General features: G+C 42.2%; 2 protein-coding genes across 7 annotated transcripts in view; one reads left to right on the forward strand and one right to left on the reverse strand.

Moving 5' to 3' along the window:
• The window catches only part of Adgrl2 (adhesion G protein-coupled receptor L2), a 618,928-nt gene extending 614,403 nt beyond the window's left edge, over positions 1 to 4,525 (reverse strand). For all 6 annotated transcript variants that reach the window (NM_001302210.1, NM_001302212.1, NM_001302209.1 and 3 more), the window contains 1 exon segment: positions 4,300 to 4,525. The gene's annotated coding sequence lies outside the window, so the exon portion shown is untranslated.
• Positions 4,164 to 21,167, forward strand: part of LOC147996614 (uncharacterized) — a 40,640-nt gene continuing 23,636 nt past the window's right edge. The window contains exon 1 of the mRNA XM_087638204.1: positions 4,164 to 4,318. Coding sequence (XP_087494330.1) covers positions 4,246 to 4,318 — 73 coding nt within the window. The 5' untranslated portion in view covers positions 4,164 to 4,245. The remainder of the gene's footprint in view (positions 4,319 to 21,167) is intronic.

The following is a 21,167-nucleotide window of genomic DNA, read 5'->3' on the forward strand; positions in this document are numbered from 1 at the left end:
CCTCCAACCTCTTTCTCTTTGCCTTTCATGGTGGAAATACCACTCAGGTAATTTGACTTGAGAAATCAAACCTGAGTGGAATGGCTTACATGCTACGGGACGCACTGAGCAGAGACGATGGTAGGACAAGCGCAAATTTAAATTAATTCCCAGATTTTCCCACTCCAAAGGCTGACATCGAACTTGGCTAATCCATACAAAATGGGTAAATTAAACTTGCTGTAAAGACAAATTAGTGAGCTTTCAGCTTGCCAGCAGGTAGAGATTTTGGACATCGAAGAGCAGTCCATCTGACTGATATTTTAAGTATGATTGAAGAAGAATACTGGTGTCACCCAATGGTATCAGTTTTTTTCCTTTGTTCCCCAATAAATATCGTACACAATCACTGCTGACCCATGGTCCCTACATGCTTTCTACTAGATTTTGTGTCCATCCTGTACTGGCGTTTGTTTGTTTGTATCTCACAGATGCTACCCACAGGTCAATGATCAGTGTTTTAATCAGATTCCCACGGGTGACCTACCTAATAGTTCATCTTTTCACCTTGGGATGAAAGACAATAGCGGAAGTTTGAAGCTAACACAAACAGGCAGACAGAAGGAAGGTTGCTCTCACTTCTCTGTAAGGAGGGGGGGGGGTCTTCTCCTTCCCCTCCTAAAGGGAGTAACGCCTGTGACGTAAGAACAGTCAACTGAGCTGAGTGGCACACGGTCAGGGTCAGCATATTTAAATATTCACTGTCATGTCTGTTGTCTTCTCCTGCTTTGTAAATGGGGTGGTGATATTTTGTCTGGGGAGATTTCCGTACAGAGTTTCCTAGAGAACAGAAAGGAAAGAGCAGGGGCCACTGCTGACCACATGGTAGAATTTGAAGGTTGGTTCCACATATTTTTCTTCTGTGAACTGTTGTTTGTCTCAATAGGCTAGCTGTTATCAGAACTTCTAGGGAGTTACTAGGAAATGGTAGTTAAATAGAGCCCAGTTAATTCTCACCATTACCAAGCTCTTTTCACCACTGATATTCCAAACATATAAAATGCTGTCAGTCTTGTTTTCAGCATGTAGGGGGTGGCGTTTCAAAGACTGAGCAGACATGACGGTCACTTACAGATGTGATTCAGTTTTCCACTCTACTAGAGTAACCGCCCCTGGCATGGCTTCAGCGAAATATTTCTTAGAGACTGCTAGCATGCTAATGCAGATCAGAAGGAAGAGCTATGAAGAAGTTGAAAAGCCAGAACGGGATACCTCGTTCTGGTATGTCCAGACCACAGATGGGGACGTGGGACATGTTTGCTGTAAGAAGAGGGAAGGAAGTTCCCTGGCAGATAAGCCAGGAAGTCACCATTATATGTGATTTCAAAGGATTAGCAGGTTCAAATCCCATGTCTGCACAACTCTGTGGCCTTGACAAAGTCAATTAACTTCTCTGGACCTTCATGCTTTTATCTGTAATGTGTGTATGATGGTCCCCTTGACCTCACAGCACTACTGCGAAGATTAAAATTATTGCAAACAAAGCAATAAGGATCTGATAAGTGTCCCCTAGATGCTATAACCAATCCACACTCCGGTAACTTCCAGGGTCTAGGAACTGTTCAGTGAGGGAGAAACGCTTCCTGAGAAGCCCTGAACGCGTGCAGACGAAGCAGTGCCGAATGCCCGCTGGTATTGCAGATCCTTTCTCCTCGAGCAGGGTTGCACTTTTCTACGGCCCCTCTGAACACTCCCAAAGTTCCGGACAACTTATTAACACCCCCCCCCCATAGTATCCCTTTAAGATGGAAATTTATCTTTTAAACTGCATTCAGTAAAACCAGCAGAAGGGATTCAGGTGGGAATAACAAACCACTATTAAATACAGCCACGAGGTTTCTCGGTGTTCTACATTTTGCTGCAAGGCACACTGAAATGGAGTAAACGTAACTTATCCTGAGCAGTGGCTCGAGTGAGTTAGTAGAGGAGCTGGAAGTATACAGATGAAGCAGAGGAACCCAGGGAGAGCCGAAGGCTGTGACCATTTTATTTAGGATGCGCAGTAAGGCCTGACTGAAGGCATAGGAGGTAGGTCTTAGGAGACTTTCTCGAGGTTAGCAAACAAACGCAGGCATCTATAAAAATTCCTGCTTTTGAAATAGCCCCGTGAAATGATGGCTCGGGATTCCAGGGGGAGTACCTACAAACCCATCAAATCCACGTAATGTGAATGCAGAGAGAATGTCTAGTTGGCAGCATTTTCTCTGCCCCCAGAAGAGTGCCTTGCCTACTTTCTCTGTCTCTCCTTGGCGCGCCTGCTGACAGGGTGTCTGTGGTATTCCTTTGTTCTGCAAGGGCGCCCTTTAGTTCACAGTAGTCTCAAGTTCGACCAGCCAGGCTATCCCACACGCTATCTCTTTAGGGTCTCCACGTGGGGTTTGGGGCAGTGAGTGGGACTCCTATCCAAATCCCTTTGGGTGTAAAAGAGTCTCCCTGGATCACAACGAGTGAGGAATCCTTTTCCCCCTGTACTACAGAGGCTTAAATAAAATACTCCACTGACAATGACACGCAGGGATAATCGTGAGCAGCCTCATGGCTCCAACAGATACGTCCGTTCCCTTAACCTTTCCTGGCAATCCTCAGTTTACTTTACAACTCAGGATTACAAAGAATTTTAAAAGACCCTCTAATTACCACGTAAGTAATAAGTCAAATTCCTCTTTCCTGGCTGCGAAGGGTTTTTATTACACACGGCTGTAAGCACCAGCCCCCATCCTAGCTTAGTAGCTTTCCTCCCGATAGGTAGGACCCATAAAATGCTAAGAAGCAGAAGATATTTATCTGTTAAATTCTGCATATAGCGCCCTAACACACATCAGAGATGGAGAGATAGCCCCCTGTACAGTAAGTAGTGACACTTGGGTCGACGGCTCCTTTATGGCAGCAATGAGAAAGCTCCGTACCCTGCACTACTGTACTCGAAAATCAGAGTGCAATTTTCTCAGCGTAACATTTCAGTGCCAAAAGGAAAAGGAAACACACAGTTCTGACACTGAGATATTTTATGTGGATGATAAATCCCCACACCCCCAAACTCTACTAACTACAAGTATCTCCCTAGAAGACGGGATCTGAGATTTATGACATCAGAACGATCGGCTATACCAGAAAACATTTTCTTTCCCCTTCTTTTCAGGGCTGTCAACTTTGTTTACTGTTTATGTTCAATTCTATCTCATACAAGGGATTAAATATCCTTGTCAGAGCCATATGTCAAAATGCAAAATCATATTAACGAAGAGTATGTTCAGAGACAGATGACATTTATCTCGGTTGCAACTGGAATGTTCTAATTATATTTGTACTAATTCAAAAGATTTCCTCTTGAATTTGTAATTTCGTGACATTTTGATGTGATGTAAAGTTAAGCTGACTAAGGAATGATTAAAATATTATTACAAGTCACTTCAAGGAAACACATTTGAAAGTACCACAAGCCAAGGGATTGTTTTCCGAAACAACACATATATTGTACTATCTATTAACCGCTTCCACACGTTTTTAACCCAAATTCAACCAGTTGACTATTGAAATCAATCTTAAATAATGATCTCCACTGGCACTATACACACGTCAGGGTTTAAGGAGCCTCTTTGTAATAAAGTTTTCTAAAAATACAATTTACATTTCAAAACAATACCTACCAGCATGTCTAACAACAATAACCGAATCCAACTAATTGCAACACTTTCTGCATAGCCTAGTAATTTGTGAATTGTGCAGAATAAATCTGTTTGACAGGACAGTTAGCAATAGAGCCTCTAGCATGTTGCTGTTGCCGCAGAATGAAGTAAGATCTACGGTTTTCTGGCTGATGTCAAAAACATTTCAACAGTTAATTTTTTTTTCCCAGAGAAAATGCTGCAAGGTTCCAGGTTCAGGCAAACAATACACAGCCACCTTCTCATGGTTGAATTTTACACTTGGCTGGAATTGGCAGAAGTTAAACCATCTAAAGAGGTTGTTATTTTTTTAAGAGGGAAAACTTGATAGGGAATTGTATTTCTAGGTTAGAGAGTAGACACTCTGATCTTCCTAGCATGGGAAAACTGAAGCTGGCTGCCTGGCAAATAAGCATCCGAATACCTTGCACTTAAACAATTGCACCTACTCGGTTAAGTAACAAAAGCAGGAGACACCTGGAATCGCAGCATTTGCGCCCCGTGCCAGCAACAATGTAACGCATTCCAGTGACATTTGACAATGAGCAGACAGAAGAGGCATTACACGCGTCTTGAGAAGAATCGGGCTTCCTACCTTGAAGACACAGATGGAGGTGAGTTCCTTTATAAGAAAAAGTTGTAAGCAAAAGCAGGCAGCAGTTGAAGTCAATTGAGTCCTTTCTGCCACTGTACACATGCAGCAGTTCTGCAATGAGGGGAGAGATGGAATGGGAGGAGCGGCTGTGAACCAGTGACCTCCTCAGGCTGAGTCCTCTCCGGGAACCACACACTGACAACCACAGTTTCTGATTTGCATGGATTATTTCCACCTGACCAGATCCACGGCAGACACATTTAAATGGAGCTGGTACAGTGGTTAAAATGACGGGAGAGAGAATGAATGAGAGAGAGAGAGAGAGAGAGAGAGAGAGAGAGAGAGAGAGAGAGAGAGAGAGAGGCAGACACGAGATCGCAGAGCGTGGATAAGCTGGGGCGTGCAGAATTGTGTCTCCGAAGAGCTACAGCTCCCTCTTCGTGCCACAGTTGTAAGATAAGAAATGTTGTCATTACGAGCTGCTTAATCACAGTGAGAAATAGACACGGCTTGGTCCGAATGCCACCTGCTCTGATTTCTGTGGACATTTTATGAATCCTATTTTGTCAGTAGGATTTTAGAGAGCATAACAGAAATATTTTATTAGTATCCAGGTAAACAAATTTAGACAAAGTACCAGCTTTGAATAAGATTGGTGCTATGATTGGAATGGAGTAGCTGACAAAGACAGAATATAATTTGCTGAAAGAAATATTAATTTGAATGGGAACTGATCCCTGGCAACTTTCAACATCACTTGCATGTATTCCAATGCAAATAGAAAATGATAATCCAATATCTATGAATAATTGTCTGAAAGAGCTCAAGTATGCTGCTAAAAAGAGGTTGTTGTTTCTTTAAATCTCTTTAAATCACTGTTTTCATATCGATTTTTTCCCTATACTGCAGATGTGTCTTTAAATATATAGGTGTTACTCACTTCCCCATTTAGCATCTTCAGAGAGATTGTCTGGTTGACTATAGATTCATGTTCTCATTTGAAAGCTGAGAAAGGCAGGAGAGGGCATGATTTTAACTTTTACTGCCAACAGCCGTTTGGTAATTCCACAGAAGATCTGGAGTGAAGGGGGCGTCTTAATACGAAGCCTGCCTTGAATCTTTGCTGGGAGGCATCTGCAGATGCCCAACCATCACAGGATCAGGTTGGTTCTATGGAAAATTCAGTTAAACCAGCGGCTGAACCAAACTGGTCACAGCTATGAGGAAGCTGGCATTGATGTGGTATGAACCAAGCGACACAGGTTAAGTATGTTTCAGGGCTAACCTCTCAGCATAAACACATGAGAAGCATCTACAGAGTGCAGGAAATATCTCGCAGCATCTGCCCTGCTGCTGCTGCTGCTGCTCTGTCTCCTGTCAGGAAAGACTCACCGCTGAGGAACTGACAGGGTGGACACATGTGATACTTTAAAAGAAGCTGTAAAGAAAATGCTAACATATTTCCAAGTGACTATGGAGAGGGTTGGGATTTCTGTGGGCAGTCTCACTGGAAGTAACATTGTTCCGAGACAATTGCTCAGAAGTACCTGGTGAACACAACAGTTATTTCCACCAGTGACATTCTGTAGTCTGGTTGCTACCAGAACAAATGTATCCTCCCACTGACTTCCTTTTCCTTCTTTGTTTCTTATATCAATTTGACCACAACTTGTGTATAAGTCTGATGTATAATATTACCAAGGTCTTAATACCCTCTCCAGGTGGCAAACTCTTCCAGTCAGGGACTATATAAGTCATAAGGCCTTTAAGACGCTTCTCCAGGTAACCTGAAAGTGTCTGTATCTAGTTTAGACATTTCACGCATATTTTCTTGTAGAAAATATATTGAGATTGTTGGCCAGTCTTTTATATTTTCTACACTAGTGATCCCTATAGTACCTGGAGTGAGAAATTATTTCTCCCATATCTTTATGAAATAGAGCAAGGATACTGTAGGTGTCATGCCATGCGTATTTTCATGTGTATTTTCATGAAACGATAGTTAGATATCTCCCTCTTGTATCAGGGACATCTTCCTGAAGGTGTTCAGGATTTGAGTTGTAACTTTTTGGTCACCATTACTGACTTAGAGAGTTACCAGTATTGTGACCATGGGCATGTTGCTTAATGTTTGTTAAAATAGGGGTAACAAAACGCTCTCTGTCATATCACTGGCATAGGTAACAAAGACGAGGTACCTAGCAAACATTTAACCAGCAGAATCTGTTGTTATAATTATCAGAAATCTCTTTCCATCGGCTGACATGTCTGCTCCTGTGAAGTGTTAGCATGGAGCCCGTTGGATGTAGAGCGCAGATAGTTTCTTTGTCTGTCCTTGGCTTTTTTTGTGTGTTCTATGAGGGAGGCTCATTCCTGGTCCCTGACAACCAGAAGGAATGGCATCTCTACCTTTTTATAACAGACAGAAATAGAAGCTTCTCAGGAGAGCTGGAGAGTACGTTTCCGCAGCAGAGCCAACCTTCTGCACAGGAATAGGAAATGGTTGGTGTGGTACAACGTGAAGGGCACCCAGAAGCTCCCTGGTCCAGAAATATCTCCCCATCTGTCCCCTCCTATTCCCCGAAATGCCACCATTAGGGGCTCCTTTCTGTGTTTTACTGGCTTCCCATTCTTTTTTTTTCTCCACTGTGCACACTACTGTCAGAGTTTGCACATTATCACATTTACACTTGAGTGACGAATGAGTTCACAGTACTTTCACTCATTCTATTGGAGATTTTTTTTTTGATAGGCGAGGATCAGCATTCCAAGAAGCCAGCCTTCAAGTCAGGTGAAGAGGAAACTTATATGGTGCGTGCAGTATGGTGCGGCGACAAAGTTGCTATGTGCATGGTGCTGTTGTCACATTTCTTATGTACGGATGAATATATTTTTATGTGTATGCATGGTGCGTGTGGACAAGTGTGAGTGTGTATGTGTGTGTGTGCACATGTATGTGTGGGTGCATGTATGTGTGGTGGTGCACTTGCACAGGTGTGAGAGCAGATGTGGAAATCAGAGGACAACCTCAGGCACATCCGCCTTGTTATTTGAGATTGGACATTCCATTGGCCTTGAACTTGCTGGGTAACAAGCCTCCCCTAGAATTTGCTTGTATCTGCTTCCTCAGTGCTGGCATGCGTGTGTGTGTGTGTGTGTGTGTGTGTGTGTGTGAGAGAGAGAGAGAGAGAGAGAGAGAGAGAGAGAGAGAGAGAGAGGAAGAGGGAGAAAGACAATAGCAATTTACTTAATGTTTGTAAAATGGGGGTAATAAAATTCTCTTTACTGTATGGTTGGTATGGAGAATAAAGGCAAGTTACCCAGGAAATATTTAACCAGTAGGCTTTTGTTATAATTACCAGACATCTGTTTCCATTGCTCTGAAATGCCTGCCTCTGTGTACAGCTAGTGAGGTGGCCATCGGATTTAGAAAGAGGATGGTTTCTTTGTCCTAGGGAAGGAACTTGGGCATTTGTGCAAACGGCAAATTGGTTCCAGGGATCCAGACACGTCTCCCACACCGCATGATGCACCCAGATCTTCTGCTCACCATTAACTTTCATCTATATATGAATAGGCCTCCGAGCACTTTGGGTTAGACGGCAGACAGAGCTGCACACACCCAGCCTCCATGGTACATGCGCACTTCACTCAGCTACTCACTAAGATGTGTGAGCCCCTTCAGTCTGCCACCAGCAAGGATGTAGACATGTTGGGCCCTGAGTGACACAAGAGAAATGAGGACTTATTGATTTGTTCATTTGCTTGTTCATTTGTTCACTCCCTCCACCGTTTATTCAACAGAAATGAGGAGTGCTTTAGTTAGACGAGCGTAGGCTGCATATATATGAAAATATATGGTGTGTGTTGTCTTGTCTTACTCCTCTCTATGTATCTTGTGAAGAAATTGATTCTATCCTTTGGAATCCGCACAAAGGGAAAGGGCAGAGAAGTGTTGCTGGGGTGAACAAGAAGCGCTCTGCAGACCAGGTACCGCTGAGAGCCCTTGCAGACAGGATAGGTCCTGCCTCGAGGAGAGAGAGAGGCATTAGCTGTGTTTCAGAGTGTGTGATCACAGCTCCATGGACATGCTAGCAGGAAACACACTAGAAATGCGTGCAGGTCTCACCTGCTCTGAGCGTCATGGAGAGAACTTCAGCAGGGGCAGGGGATGCTGGGAAAGAGGAAAGTGTGGGACAAAGAAAGGAGACTGGAACTGAGGCCTACCTGCTCATTTGCATCTTCTCCCTCCTTTGTGTCTGCGTGCCTCACGGTATGTATATAAGTAAGTTTAAGTGACAAGGAATGCTGTCTCGGGCAGAGGGAGGGGGAGGGGGCGAGGACTAGGAGAGAGGGCCAATTAGCTCTCGGATTTCAGTCCTTATGAACTGGAATATTTTGGAGTTGCTTTCCAAGACTCTGGTTCCATTCTTTACTCAAAGTGCTCTACAGCCGTGTTCATATATGAATTAAAATTAATTGTGTTTGGAGACTTTGGGTGTAGCAAATCAGGGCGGGCATCACGGCTGGAGCTGTGGGATTCATTTAGCATCGAAAAGCTACAGCACTTTGAAATCCTTAGTGAGACGGATTACCAGCGTAAATGCCATTAATACTAATGATAGTTAATAATTGGAAAATCAGATTTATAAAAACAGCAATGATAATAAAGTCAAACCAGCTAGCACACCTCCCAATTCCAATCCAAAATGCCACACTAGAGGCTCCCCACTCTCTTTTATTGCCTGAATCTTAGTTATTTTGACATATTTATCCAGAAATTATTGAAGTTTCTACACTTAACCCCAAGATGACAAATTGCTTCTTGTAAATATTACGCTTACAGTAAAATTCCCTATAAGATAAATGATTATAGAGATAGGGGACCCAGAAGTGGGAAATGTGTTTGAATTATAATAAGGACTGGCTCAACTTAAAACAAATTAATAACTGTCATTTTCTCACAAACACAATGACAAGAAAAACCTCAGAAAGTTTGAAAAAGTATACTGACTAATACACTGCCTGGATACATTAGGATTCTTTCAAATTGTCACCTTTTGACAATGGTCTCCTATGTCATATGGAGGCACAGTGGGGGCTGGACAGATGGGTCAAGAGTTAACAGCACTTACTGTTCTTGTAGAGGACCAGCTTTGATTCCCAGCACTGACCTGGAAGCTCATAACCATCGGAAACTATAGCTTCAGGGCATGTGACACTTCTCAGATCTGTGGGCACCAAACACATAGTTGGCACCAAATACATGTACCTATTTATGTTCAGGCCACAGTATCAGGAAGGTCCTAGGTAATGAATGATTAAGTACATTGGGGTTTTTAAACGTGTCCCCTTCTATTTAGTATACAGCAGTTTTGTATGGAGTTCCTTCCAATCAACCCTGTGATCTGAGGTTTAGTCTTCCAGAGTCCTGATTCTGCTATTTTATTTCATAAAGTTAATTATTTCCTGGGAAATCCCATATTGTTCCACTCATGGATATTCTTGTTGGCTGCTTTGCAACGCATAGTTCTTAACAATCAACAAGTTTTGCTTGAAGAAAAAAACCAACTGTTCTATTTCTTTCCCTTCACCAGACAAAAACTAATCTATCCTTAGACCTCAGATGGCTCCTCACCATGCTTCTGGTTCCTATACGTTCTCATTTCTGGAAAACATAGTAAAGAATTCCCTAGCAATCTCTCAAGCTGAATTCTTTCTCAGATTCCTCCTTTGTATCCACATCTCTGGTGTGTTCAGTACAAAACATAGGCGCACCGCCGTACACAGAAAGGAGGGATGCAATAGACCCATTAGACTAACTGCAACAGACAGGCCAGCAGCACAAACAACACGTTGACATGCTTAGATCAATATGCCTCTGGAAGACGTTCAGGTTCAGTGCCCAAACAGGTTCACATTAAGGAGGATTTGAAAGATGTAAGGGAATCTAAAAGGAGCTGGCTGGGAGGTAGTGTGAATCCCTCATGGTATATGGAGCAACAGCAAAATAGAGGGTGCCTCAAGAATGGCGTCATTAGTGAAAATGACTGGACACGGGGATTTTGAATTGAATCCTTATCTCTTCTGCCACTACACGCCTATGTTTCACTGCAAAGGGCTAACAATAAGATTTGTATTCTGTTTGCCTTTGCAAAACACTGTAAGTTCTTAATTCAGTAACATTGTTTTGCAATAGAGACCTACCTACTTAATGAGTCATTTGGATTCTACTGTGGGACCTTAGTTTAAAAAAAAAAAGAAACCTGTTGACAAATTGTAGTCCCTGCAAGTCATTTCCAAAGAGATCCTAGTGACTGATCTAAAGTCTGAACCCAAAAGACAAGTGCATGTACAGAGCACTTGCTGGTACTCCAGAAGTCAGTGTGGAGACTTCTCCGGTGGAAACAGCGTCCAAGGAAACCTGGAACAGTTCTATGCATTACATCAGCAAAAGGCAAACAAATACCCATTGCTTTAAAATATTATCCCAAACATTTAAAATGTTTAAAAACTTGGCAAGTCAGGGTTATTTTGTCTAGCTCTGGAATCTGTTTATCGTAAAATTGATATTTCATTGGAAACAATTCTTGACCTGCAAATGTGAGTGATAGATACAGTGTATCCTGGCTCTGAATCATGAAGACAAAAGGAAGCACACCCAGAACACGGAACACATGCACACTGAGTTGTACTTTAGTTTATCTTTTATTTGATTGATTGATTGATTTACTCGTTCATTCATTCACTCGTTCATTCACTCTTTTGTTGTTGTTTTATTCTCTTGTCCTTTCTGAGTTAGGATCTTGATACTATGTGGCCCAGGTTGGCTCTATATTCCTGAGTTTCAAAGATTTTCTTGCCTTGACCTTCTAAGTAGGTGGGACTGTAGGCATTGTACATTGTGCTGGGGCTTTATTTTTAGTGTGTGTTCATTTTTTTTTTTACTCTGCACATCAGAAAGAACTTTGTTTTAAATCTCTTTGTGGAAATTTGTTGTGGGTAATAGTTTCCCTGTCATTTCAGTACTCAAAGTACCTTACAGAGAAAATCAAAGGAAGGAAAGGCTTATTGTGGCTCACAGCTTAGAGGGTTTTCCTGGGGAGCACAGGCAGAGGATCTACTTCAGTGGATGCAAACCACAAGCCAAAAGAGCTACTGGCAATGAGAGAGGCTATAAACTCCAGAGCCCACATCTTGTGACCCACTTCTACAAGCTAAATGTTCCACAGCATTCTAAATAGTACCACAGACAGGGCATGGGGAATTTAAACATGGGCCTGTAGGAGACATATCAACTTCAAACCACACTTCAGCAACTTTAAGAAGCCTGACAAAGACTTGTTATCTCAATATATATATATATATATATATATATATATATATATATATATATATATATATCCGTATGACTCTAGCCTTCTTTGGCCTACAGGCCTTACTAAAACTTCCTACCTTATATCTCTTATATAATGTCTAACAACCTCTGTTTTCTCTCAAGTTGGGCCTTTCTGGCCTCCTTAGGCATCTGGGTATAAAGGAAGCCATTTTCTTGAGCCCTCAATTTTCCTCTTCCTTTTGTCTAGCATGCCCTTCCCATGAAATGAAGCCTGAACTGAGCTTTCGGTCTTTCTCCTAAAATATCTTTCATGCAATAAAGGATTCCGTGACCACAATCTTTGGATTCCACCAATCACCTAAGCTCCCCTCCCTGACCAGCTGTGTTCCCCTGATTCTCTTTGCAAAGCTTCTCTCTTTGACCTCATCTGTATTCTGCCTGGCTGTCTGTCTCTTAAACATCTTCTTCCCAGGCGGAATGTGAGCTCCATAAGAAAAAGAAATTTTGCTTCTCTTTAATGCCTCGTGCCCAGCATTTAGGACAAATGCCCAGTAAATAATCGTTCAATTTAATAAATAAGAAGTTTATGATTTAATGCAAGTATTTATATGGAGATCTAGATGCTCTGTGCTTCCCGTATTTCTGGGAAATGTTTCCAAATCCTTCTGAATTCCCATTAGCTACTGACTACAGTCCACATTGCTAATTCTCTGGAGTGGAAGAGCATAGATATCCTAATTTTATAGGACAATGACACTATTCCGTTATGGCCAGAAGATCACATACAATTTGTACTTGGAAGCCCCTTGGTTTTCACGTTGTCACTTTTGATTTGACTTCACAGGAGACTCCAGAACTCTGAGGGAAATAGTAATGAGGGAAGAGCAGACCCACCAACAACAGGTACGCCGGATGCAGCCTGGTCTTCTCAGAAGGACGGAAGGCAGCAGGATCAAAGCGTGGATAACCATGCATAGACAGAGGGACAGAGAGGGACAGAGAGCGTGTGTACTCGCTGATTTCCTTTGATGAGATTTCAAAGAATTTAGGGGATATTTTTGCAGATTGGAAGTTCCAAGCATCCATTTATGTATATGCTCGGTGGCACAAACACAGATTCTGCAAGAGTCTTGGCAACCGTGCTTCCTACATAGGAGACTTTGAACTTAAACGCCAATATTCAATGTGTCTGCCAATTAAAACATACATATTTACCTATGTGTGTGTGCGCACATGTGCATGGATTATTCTTTTCTCTAAAACATATAATATGAAGCACTATATGACGGGTCTTTTTTTTCCCCCACCATCCTTAGCCATCAGAGGGCAAAATACACAAAGCAGAAAGCCTCAGAAACTTCCGTCACCACATCTGTGTGCTTTGGCGGCCGTGATTTTGCTTTCTTTATGCAATTCCAGAGATGTCTGCAAAGCAACACATGTATCCTTTGCAAAGCAGAGAAAACCTGAAAGGGAAACATAAGCAAACAGCAGGAACACAGATGAGAGGCTGCTTCCAGATAGGGATTGAGCACCACTGTACCAATATCCACCATAGTCGAGGAGTTAAAAAGCTCGAGGTATTTTAATTGGGGTTGGAGTTTGGGTTTGATTCAGATAGAAATCCTCAAAGGCTTATCCCCAGATACCAGAACTGCCCAAATGTCTTGGTCTACAAAATTAGGCTGGGGAGTAGCATCCAAACAGGATTTCTGAAAAGATTCTTGGGACTTTCTTCTACGACTAAAGCTTGAGATTCAGCAAAGATTGCAAGGACAGCCTTTGAAGAAACACTTTGGTTAAAAGGCTGGGTGAGGTAAGCGGAGTGTTTCTATGCACTGCACTGCAGTGAAAATGCACCGAAATGTATCCGAAAGAAACTGAGGGAACCTCTTATTTATTTATATTTTTAAGACACGACCATGAGGAGCCAGAATTAAATATATGATCAACCTCAGTAGTGAAACAGTGATAAATGGGCACATAAGTTAAAGGGTTCTGTGGTAAACCTGGAAATTGCTAATACTAAGAAGAGAAGAAATTTAGTGGTTAGCAGGAATTTCAAAATTGGTACCATTTGCCGGTGTCTTGGTTTGAGTTCTCTTAGGGGTTTGCAGTACAAAGGTGGGTAAGGCATGGACTCTTACATTTTTTTACACCTAGTGAACATGATAAATGGAAAGACATTTTAGATAAATGAGTAAAATAACTTAGGATTAGAAAATCAGATTTCATTTCTTCAACAAACACCCACAGAGCACCTGGATTGCTGACCTACAATAGGCAAAACAGACCCCACAGTGTGCAGGAAAGAGTCTGATGAGAGAGGCAAGAAATTTAAGTCATAACTATTTACCGATGCGCCTGTAAGACCCTATTTTGTAGTGATCTGTAATGGGAAGGACAAGAATCAGGTTCTATGCTGTAAATTGGTAGAGGACCCGAGAGTTCCACAGCTGTGTAACGTCCAAGATTTAAGCAGAAGACAGGGGACGTAGAAAAAGTTGGAAGTGGAAGCATCACATGTGACAAAAAGAATCACGGGGCTGCGTGTGAGGAAGAGGTCGGTAAGAAGCATGTCAGATAGGTGAGAAAGCCAGGCGACTCCGAGCACAGGCTTGCATTCTCACTTTGCTTCTGCATCACATGGAACCTTCAGAAGGGTTTGCATATGGCTTTGGGATAAACCCCATCACCTTGAGAGGAAGAGGTACAAGGGTCAGAATTTCTAGGTCATCCTTAGACACAGAGTTCAAGGTCAGTACAGGAAATACCATGTCCTGTTTCAAATAAGGCAAATCTAAACGCCCTAAACTCATAGGTAGAAGACAGCTAGGATCTGTGAAGAGAAAGCAAGGGAAATGGAAGACTGCAGAATGACTTCTAAATTGTAGGCATTAGCAGTAGACCACATCTCCTCCAGACATGAAAGATGGAGACGTTGCAAACTGGAAGCAGAGGTAATCTTTTAATCACTGTGGGTTTACCAGAAGCTGCACACTTTCACATGGACACACAGCGATCTTAGGATCTTAGGCTGACAGTCGTAGACAGGGAGTACTCAGACCAGGGCATAAAGTAAGCAATTTAATAAGCACTGTTTCTATAGAATGGGCTCCGTGGACTGCCATTGCAGTAGACTGACGTCTGAGGTCTCCAAGATGTCGCTGAAAGGCTTGTGCAATCTTCCCTTTCCTGTATGGACTTATTGACATGTGACGTGATTTTTTTCCCCCAGGATTCTGATGTGAATAAAAGATAAACCCACAAGGAAAACCCGCGATGCTAGGTTCTGTGTGCACTTTCTTCCCTTCAGGAACAAGTTTTTGCATTATTAGTAACTGAATGGGCTACATTGACTCATAACTTTTATGGTTCCTTCCATTTACCAGAACTAGCACCCACCAAGAGCAGAACAGTATTTATCAGTCTCCAGATACCCCAGAGCCTAACCCCCTAGAGCCTACAGTACTTGCTACATAATACATAGTTAATAAATACAACCCACACGCAGAGTAGGCTGAGAGAGCAAGAGATACGTTTGTGTGTATGGGGGACTTTATAGATCACTTGAAATAATTTTAGGGTATTACTGAACAGGAACTGGGGTTTTTACAAGACAGTAAACTAAACATTCCAATATGACTTGGATCCTCTGCGAAGTGTTAAATCGGGTGTCTAGCAGATCCTGTGTTTGGCAGTAATAACTTTGAGCCCTTCTGCCACGTTGAACTCAAGGAGGCAGTGAAAAGCCAGAGATACGGTAAGAAGAAATGGAAGGTCATTTTCCTCCTACCTAATTTAGCCCTCACACATGCCATTATCAGAACAAATGGGCACTATTTTCTTTCCACTTCTAAACATACTTAGGCTTCTCCTTGGAGATCGCTTTCCCTCTTCAAGGCTGTCTTGGAAGTGGATTTTCAACGGATTGGATTTTTATTTCTGTAACAATAACTTTTGGAGTCAGGGAGTCCATTTCATGATGTATGTGGCTGGGCTCCTCACTCCCTGGGGAATGACCTCGTCTAAGCATGAAGCCTGTTCCAATACTGCCTGGCTCCTCTTCAAGACAAATTATGAATATTTCTAGAACCAATGTGGTTTCTAATTGGCAACAAACTCAAGATTTCTGAGGCTTCTTGTTTCTGGGGTGTAAACTATTTTGAATGGCACAAAAAATGTCCCAGAAGACTCAGAAGTCATAGAATGGCTTTATGATTCTGAATATGTGAGTCTGGCAAAGTCTGGGGAGACCCTGTGCATCAAGAGGGGGAAAAAATGAATGGAGCAGCTTGGGTTTATGCTTCCAACGTGCTGTCCCATTGTGTGGTGAAAAGCAGCAATTGTACAAGCTTGAGTTGCAAACTCAAGTGCTGTCAGGGGCCACGAAGGTAAAGTGTTAAACGGGAGAAGCTGGCCTGTTTTAGACAATGGTGCAGTGTAGTCAGCCATGGCAACTGGGCAGTGCTGCCTGCCCTGTCTGCCCTGAAACCGTGCTCAGTAATTAGTAAACAAACCCTGAAAGTGAGCCTCCAGGAATGTACATCAGATCATGCTATTCTGCTGCTTAGAGACATTCAAGGACTGGCCTCCACGGAACGGAATATAAAGCGTTCCCTTGGTTGTATGATTCTACTTGACCTGAGATGTCCCTGACTATGCCTTGTATCCACGTCTCCTGCTTCCAGCCAGAGTGAATCCTCAGTACCTGCCAATCTTGATCTTAGGCCTTGGCTCTTGTTGGGTCTTTTACCTGGAATAAGCTTCCTTCAGAGTGAATGTGTCCTCTCTCAGTTTGTTCAAGTGTCTATGTAAGGTTATCCTCTTCAAATAATATAATGTCATTTCAGAAAGGGTGTAACTTGGTTTGCCTGCTAAGCCATCAGTCTTGGTCAGATTCAAGGGAGTAAACTGTGATATGGAAACGATGTGGTGTATGGTCCCCTCTTTCCCTACTGTGCCATTCCCTACCTCTTTGGGCTTCCTGACTTGGCATTCTCCAGGTCTGTCCAAGACCACTATAAACTGAAGGACATATTCACTGAATATGTTCCAATATTAACCATGGAGAAACTTTATGGATTCTTCAGAAATTTCCCATTTGGGAGATTCTTACTGAACTAATGAGCTCTGAATGCAAGTTTACAATCTCTCTTCTGCAGAGTGGTACAAGTCCAGTTTCTCACCACAATTCCCTCTGTAACGTTCTTAAATTGAGTGAAGATTAGCTGCCTTCTTTGGTACAAGTTAGTTTAGAGGAACCACCCTTAAATTCTTACCCTTCACTGTCTTCCTGCTCAACCACCTTCAATGAGAGTTGCCATTCTTCTCCAAGGAGACCACCCCTATTTCTACTTGCTAAAGTCTCCTTTCTTTAGGTTTCTGGAGCCTTCTCTCAAACAATGGGAAACCTAATATGTCAGACCTATTAAAGTGTTGGAGAGTTCTTACATTTGGCCTCATCTATGCCCACCACTGAAAAGCCTCGTTTCTTGATATCTCTCGACTTACAATTACTAAGCAGGTTTACATCATTTAAATATGTCCTGCATGCATCTTTCAGCCCCTTAGCAAAAAGAATTAAAATTCTAAGAAACGGAGAATGTCATGCTTGTCATGATATCAGAAATATATTCTACCTATAATTTATATAGCTATATAATATTAACAATGTGGCCTTTAAAAAATTCATTTGTGGCTAAACCTCTGTAACTCAGAGCAATGCAAAATGGCTTCATTACTCCTTTAAAAAAATGTATTATAGAAACACAAAGAATCATGTGATGTATAGGTGGATATGTATTTAAATGTATATATTTTATTTAAAAGAGTTCAATATATAGAGTCAGGTTATTTAACATGAAGAATGATCAATGTCTGTTAATATATTTGAAATTCCATTAGAGTAAGGGCATTATTCTAAGAGTATAATACAGCCACATGAGTTTCAGGCAATCGAGACAAGATTATCTGAAATTCTTTTCAACAATTTGTCTGCAATGACACAGAACTTGGGAAAGGTATCAAAGAGAATAAAAGAGTCTTTATATTTTCGAAATAAATAGCCTTTTCTTCCTACCCCCTTTAAAAACAAAAAGAAACAATTTTAAGGAGAAGGGAGATGGAGCACTGTGAACATAGTTGAAAACACAGAGGGACTATTTCTGCGCTTCCTTCTAAATTGCTGCTCCAGGATCCTAGATCTGCTTAAATAGTTAACGGCCACCGAACAAAACAGTGGCCGGCTCTCTGGAAGAGAGCCACAATTGTGCTGTTTACTTGAGGACTATGCAACAAGCACGTGTTGATGAGCATCTGCGCCACATGGGAACGGTTTCCAGTGCAAACTGCATCTGTAGGGTTAGAGCTTTGAAGAGCTGACCTTCGAATTCCTGAATGTAGCAAAACTCTAACCTTTAAGCGAAAACTTAAGACGATAAAATCTAGGGCCACAGAACACTAAAATGATAAAATAATACAGATTTTAAAAAATTTCTCTTTGGATATTTGTTCTACACAAAGCATCTACAATTTTTTTCTTCAGAAATCAGGCTGAGTAATCCGTGTCTTATTTATCCATTCTGGTTTATTCAGGGCTATGAGGAGAAGGTCAGGGGTAGACTTGCCTATGTATCACCCTTAGAATAACAGCTTAACTCGCTGCCGTAGTGAAGCAGCTCTCCTCTCCACAAATGAAAGTCAAATACATTAAAACATTGCAATGGAAAAAGGCATCAGTGACAAAATTGTCTCAAGAGGCTTGAAAATCTCACAAGTGTAAGTCTAGATGTAAAGATAGGTACAGTTATTTGCAAAATTCATGGTCGCCATTTTCTCTTTCTCTTTAGCTCCTTGTGTGTGTGTGTGTGTGTGTGTGTGTGTGTGTGTGTATGTGTGTATGTGTGTTTGTGTGTGTGTATGTGTGTATGTGTGTTTGTATGTATGTGTATGTGTGTGTGTGTGTGTGTGTGTGTGTGTATACAGGCATGTGTGTGTATGTGTTTCAGCATGTATAAGACCACATGTTTGTGTCTATGTATATATAGTGGCTAGAGAAATCATGTGTCATTCCTCAGCTGTGGTCCATATTTCTCCTTTCCTTTCCCTCCTCCTTCCCTCCCTCCCTCCCTCCCTCCATCCCTCCTTCCCTCCCTCTTTCCTTCCTTCTTCTTTCTTTCTCTCCTTCCTCTCTAAGATAGGGTTTCTTGTTGGACTGGGACCTATCACCAGCTCTGGGTGTCCATGCTTGTGTTTTATGTGTGGATTCTAGGGCCGAAAGTCATATCTTCCTGCTTGCGATGTAAGCAATTTACAGATAGAACAATATCCACAGCCCAATCTGTTTTAATAAATAAGTCATACATGATTTAATCTTACATCCTTGTTATAAGTTGAAAAGGAAGACATTAATGAAAAACCTCAAATTTATTTATTTATTTATTTATTTTGCTTACAGTCTGTACTTATTTATGTGTTTCCTATTCAGAAAAACATATCATGGAGTAAGGTCAAATCTCCTGTGTCAATGATCCAACATAGAAGGAAATGTTGACAGATGTTCCTTTTGCTTTAAGCATTTTAATAGGTAGATTCTGTCCGATCTATTCAGTTGGAGACTTGTGGTGGGAAATGACGGTGGTCCAGGGACAGTGCCTGGTCATCCATGAGACCTGAGGAAACCGAGCTCGGACGTCAGGAGAGAAGTGTTTCTCACTGTTGAGGACAGGCTCATCCTTCTCTTGTCTTGCTCCCTTTTCCTCCTACTGCTATAGTTTCTTAGCTCTATTCATGAGAGGAGTAGGGTAGAAGTAAGCTTTAGCTCTTTTTATTTTTACACCCACATGTTGGAGTTACCAAATTTAGACCTTCTATCAGTTAAACAGGTATAACAGTAGTGAGATAACAAGGGCAGATGCGTTAGTCATTTTTTCTCATTGCTGTGATAAAGGACTTGACAAAAAGCAGCTTAACTGAGAAGCATTAACTTTGAGTTAGTAGTGAGAGATGACACATTTCCTCGTGGTGGGGAAACAGGGTCTGGAGATTCCATTTTTGAGAATCTTCCAGTGGGAGCTTGGTGTACCTGCTTATAATATATTTATCAGGGAGCAAAGAGTTCGCGCAAGTATGGAGGAGGGTTGTAACCCTCTAGTCCTGCCCCAACATCCCTGTGTGTGCCAGGTGGGTCCCCACAGCAAGAAGATTCCTATTTTGTGCCACCACCTGGGGACCAGGCATTCAAGCACACATGCTGGTGGAAAGGGTTCATTCAAAAACATGACAATGGGCAAAATCTAGCCAAGAGTACTCAATGTCTTAGCCATTTCGGCTGTTTGTGTTCTGATGCTCATTTTGAGGGCCCTGTCATTAAACTACTCGTGAAAATAGAATATTCAGCCTCAGATTTACAGAGCTAACTCACTCAGTTTCCTAGATTTCCAATCCTAACTCTAAAAGAGGCATTCGTTGACTTAGCTCAGTAACACTGAAGCACTGCGGCGCCTGTAGACTCCCTGTATCGCTATCGGGTGTCCAGACTGAGTTAAATCAGTTGTCTCTGGGAAGCAGAGAGAAACCAGAGAGTCCTTCTGTAGCTCGCCCAGCAGGGGCAGGGAGGGCCAGTTTCCACTAGATGCACAAGCACAGGTACAGAAGGCCCGGGTGAGCGTCAGTAGTGCTGTAAAGGTCAGGTACCATTTTATGACTCTAATGTGGACGGAGATCAGGACGGATACCGGTAGCAGGTCTCTATTTCCGGCTTCCGGTTTACAAACTCACTTGATCTCCCGTCTTTTCTAAAAACCACTGACTTGGTCTTGGGCGCATTGAAATGGGTCCCTGCGATGACAAGAGTCGTGGAGTCTCTAGTCTGTATCTCAACATGAGGAATTGTGTGTTGTCAACATGACTGAATTGGTCAGTATTGTTTGTCACAGCAGGGCCCCACGATCAATCCAGAAGTGCCCCAGCCATTCTGCAATCAGGATTGATTACTATAGAAGCCAGCCGTGGTTCATCTATTTTATGGCAGATGGCCAGTCTTTTACTCCATTGAGAAAAGTAATTTGTCAACCCAACCTCAAATGCTGCCTTGGCAGTGTTTTACTTTCAAAGGCACGGGCAGGGTAAATGACCACATAGAAGGGAACATAGATCTGTGTGACCTGTCCCTGAGTGTCCTCTGTGATGCTGTGGTAAAGGAAGGGCTGCTGGCGCCCAATTCTGAAGAACCTTTGCATAGCAAACTTCAACGAGTCCCATTGGACAGCCTGTCTGGTCCTTGTTTGCATGCACATTGACTTATGTCTGGGCTCACAGCTTAAGAAGTCTGCGGGATGCCCCCTGGCAAATGCACTTCCACAGTTATGTCAGTGCAATATAATAACATACAAGGCTTCTCACAAATGGCTTTATTGTCATAGTCATTGCTTCCCGATTTTGATAAGGATTTACGTTTCCGTACAAAATGACTTTGCTCATTTTGGCAATAAAGAAAGAAGTAGATGAAATAGAAGTTTGATTTAAA

This window comes from Rattus norvegicus, chromosome 2, assembly GCF_021556685.1.
Source record: "Rattus norvegicus strain SHRSP/BbbUtx chromosome 2, alternate assembly SHRSP_T2T, whole genome shotgun sequence".
Lineage (NCBI taxonomy): Eukaryota > Metazoa > Chordata > Mammalia > Rodentia > Muridae > Rattus > Rattus norvegicus.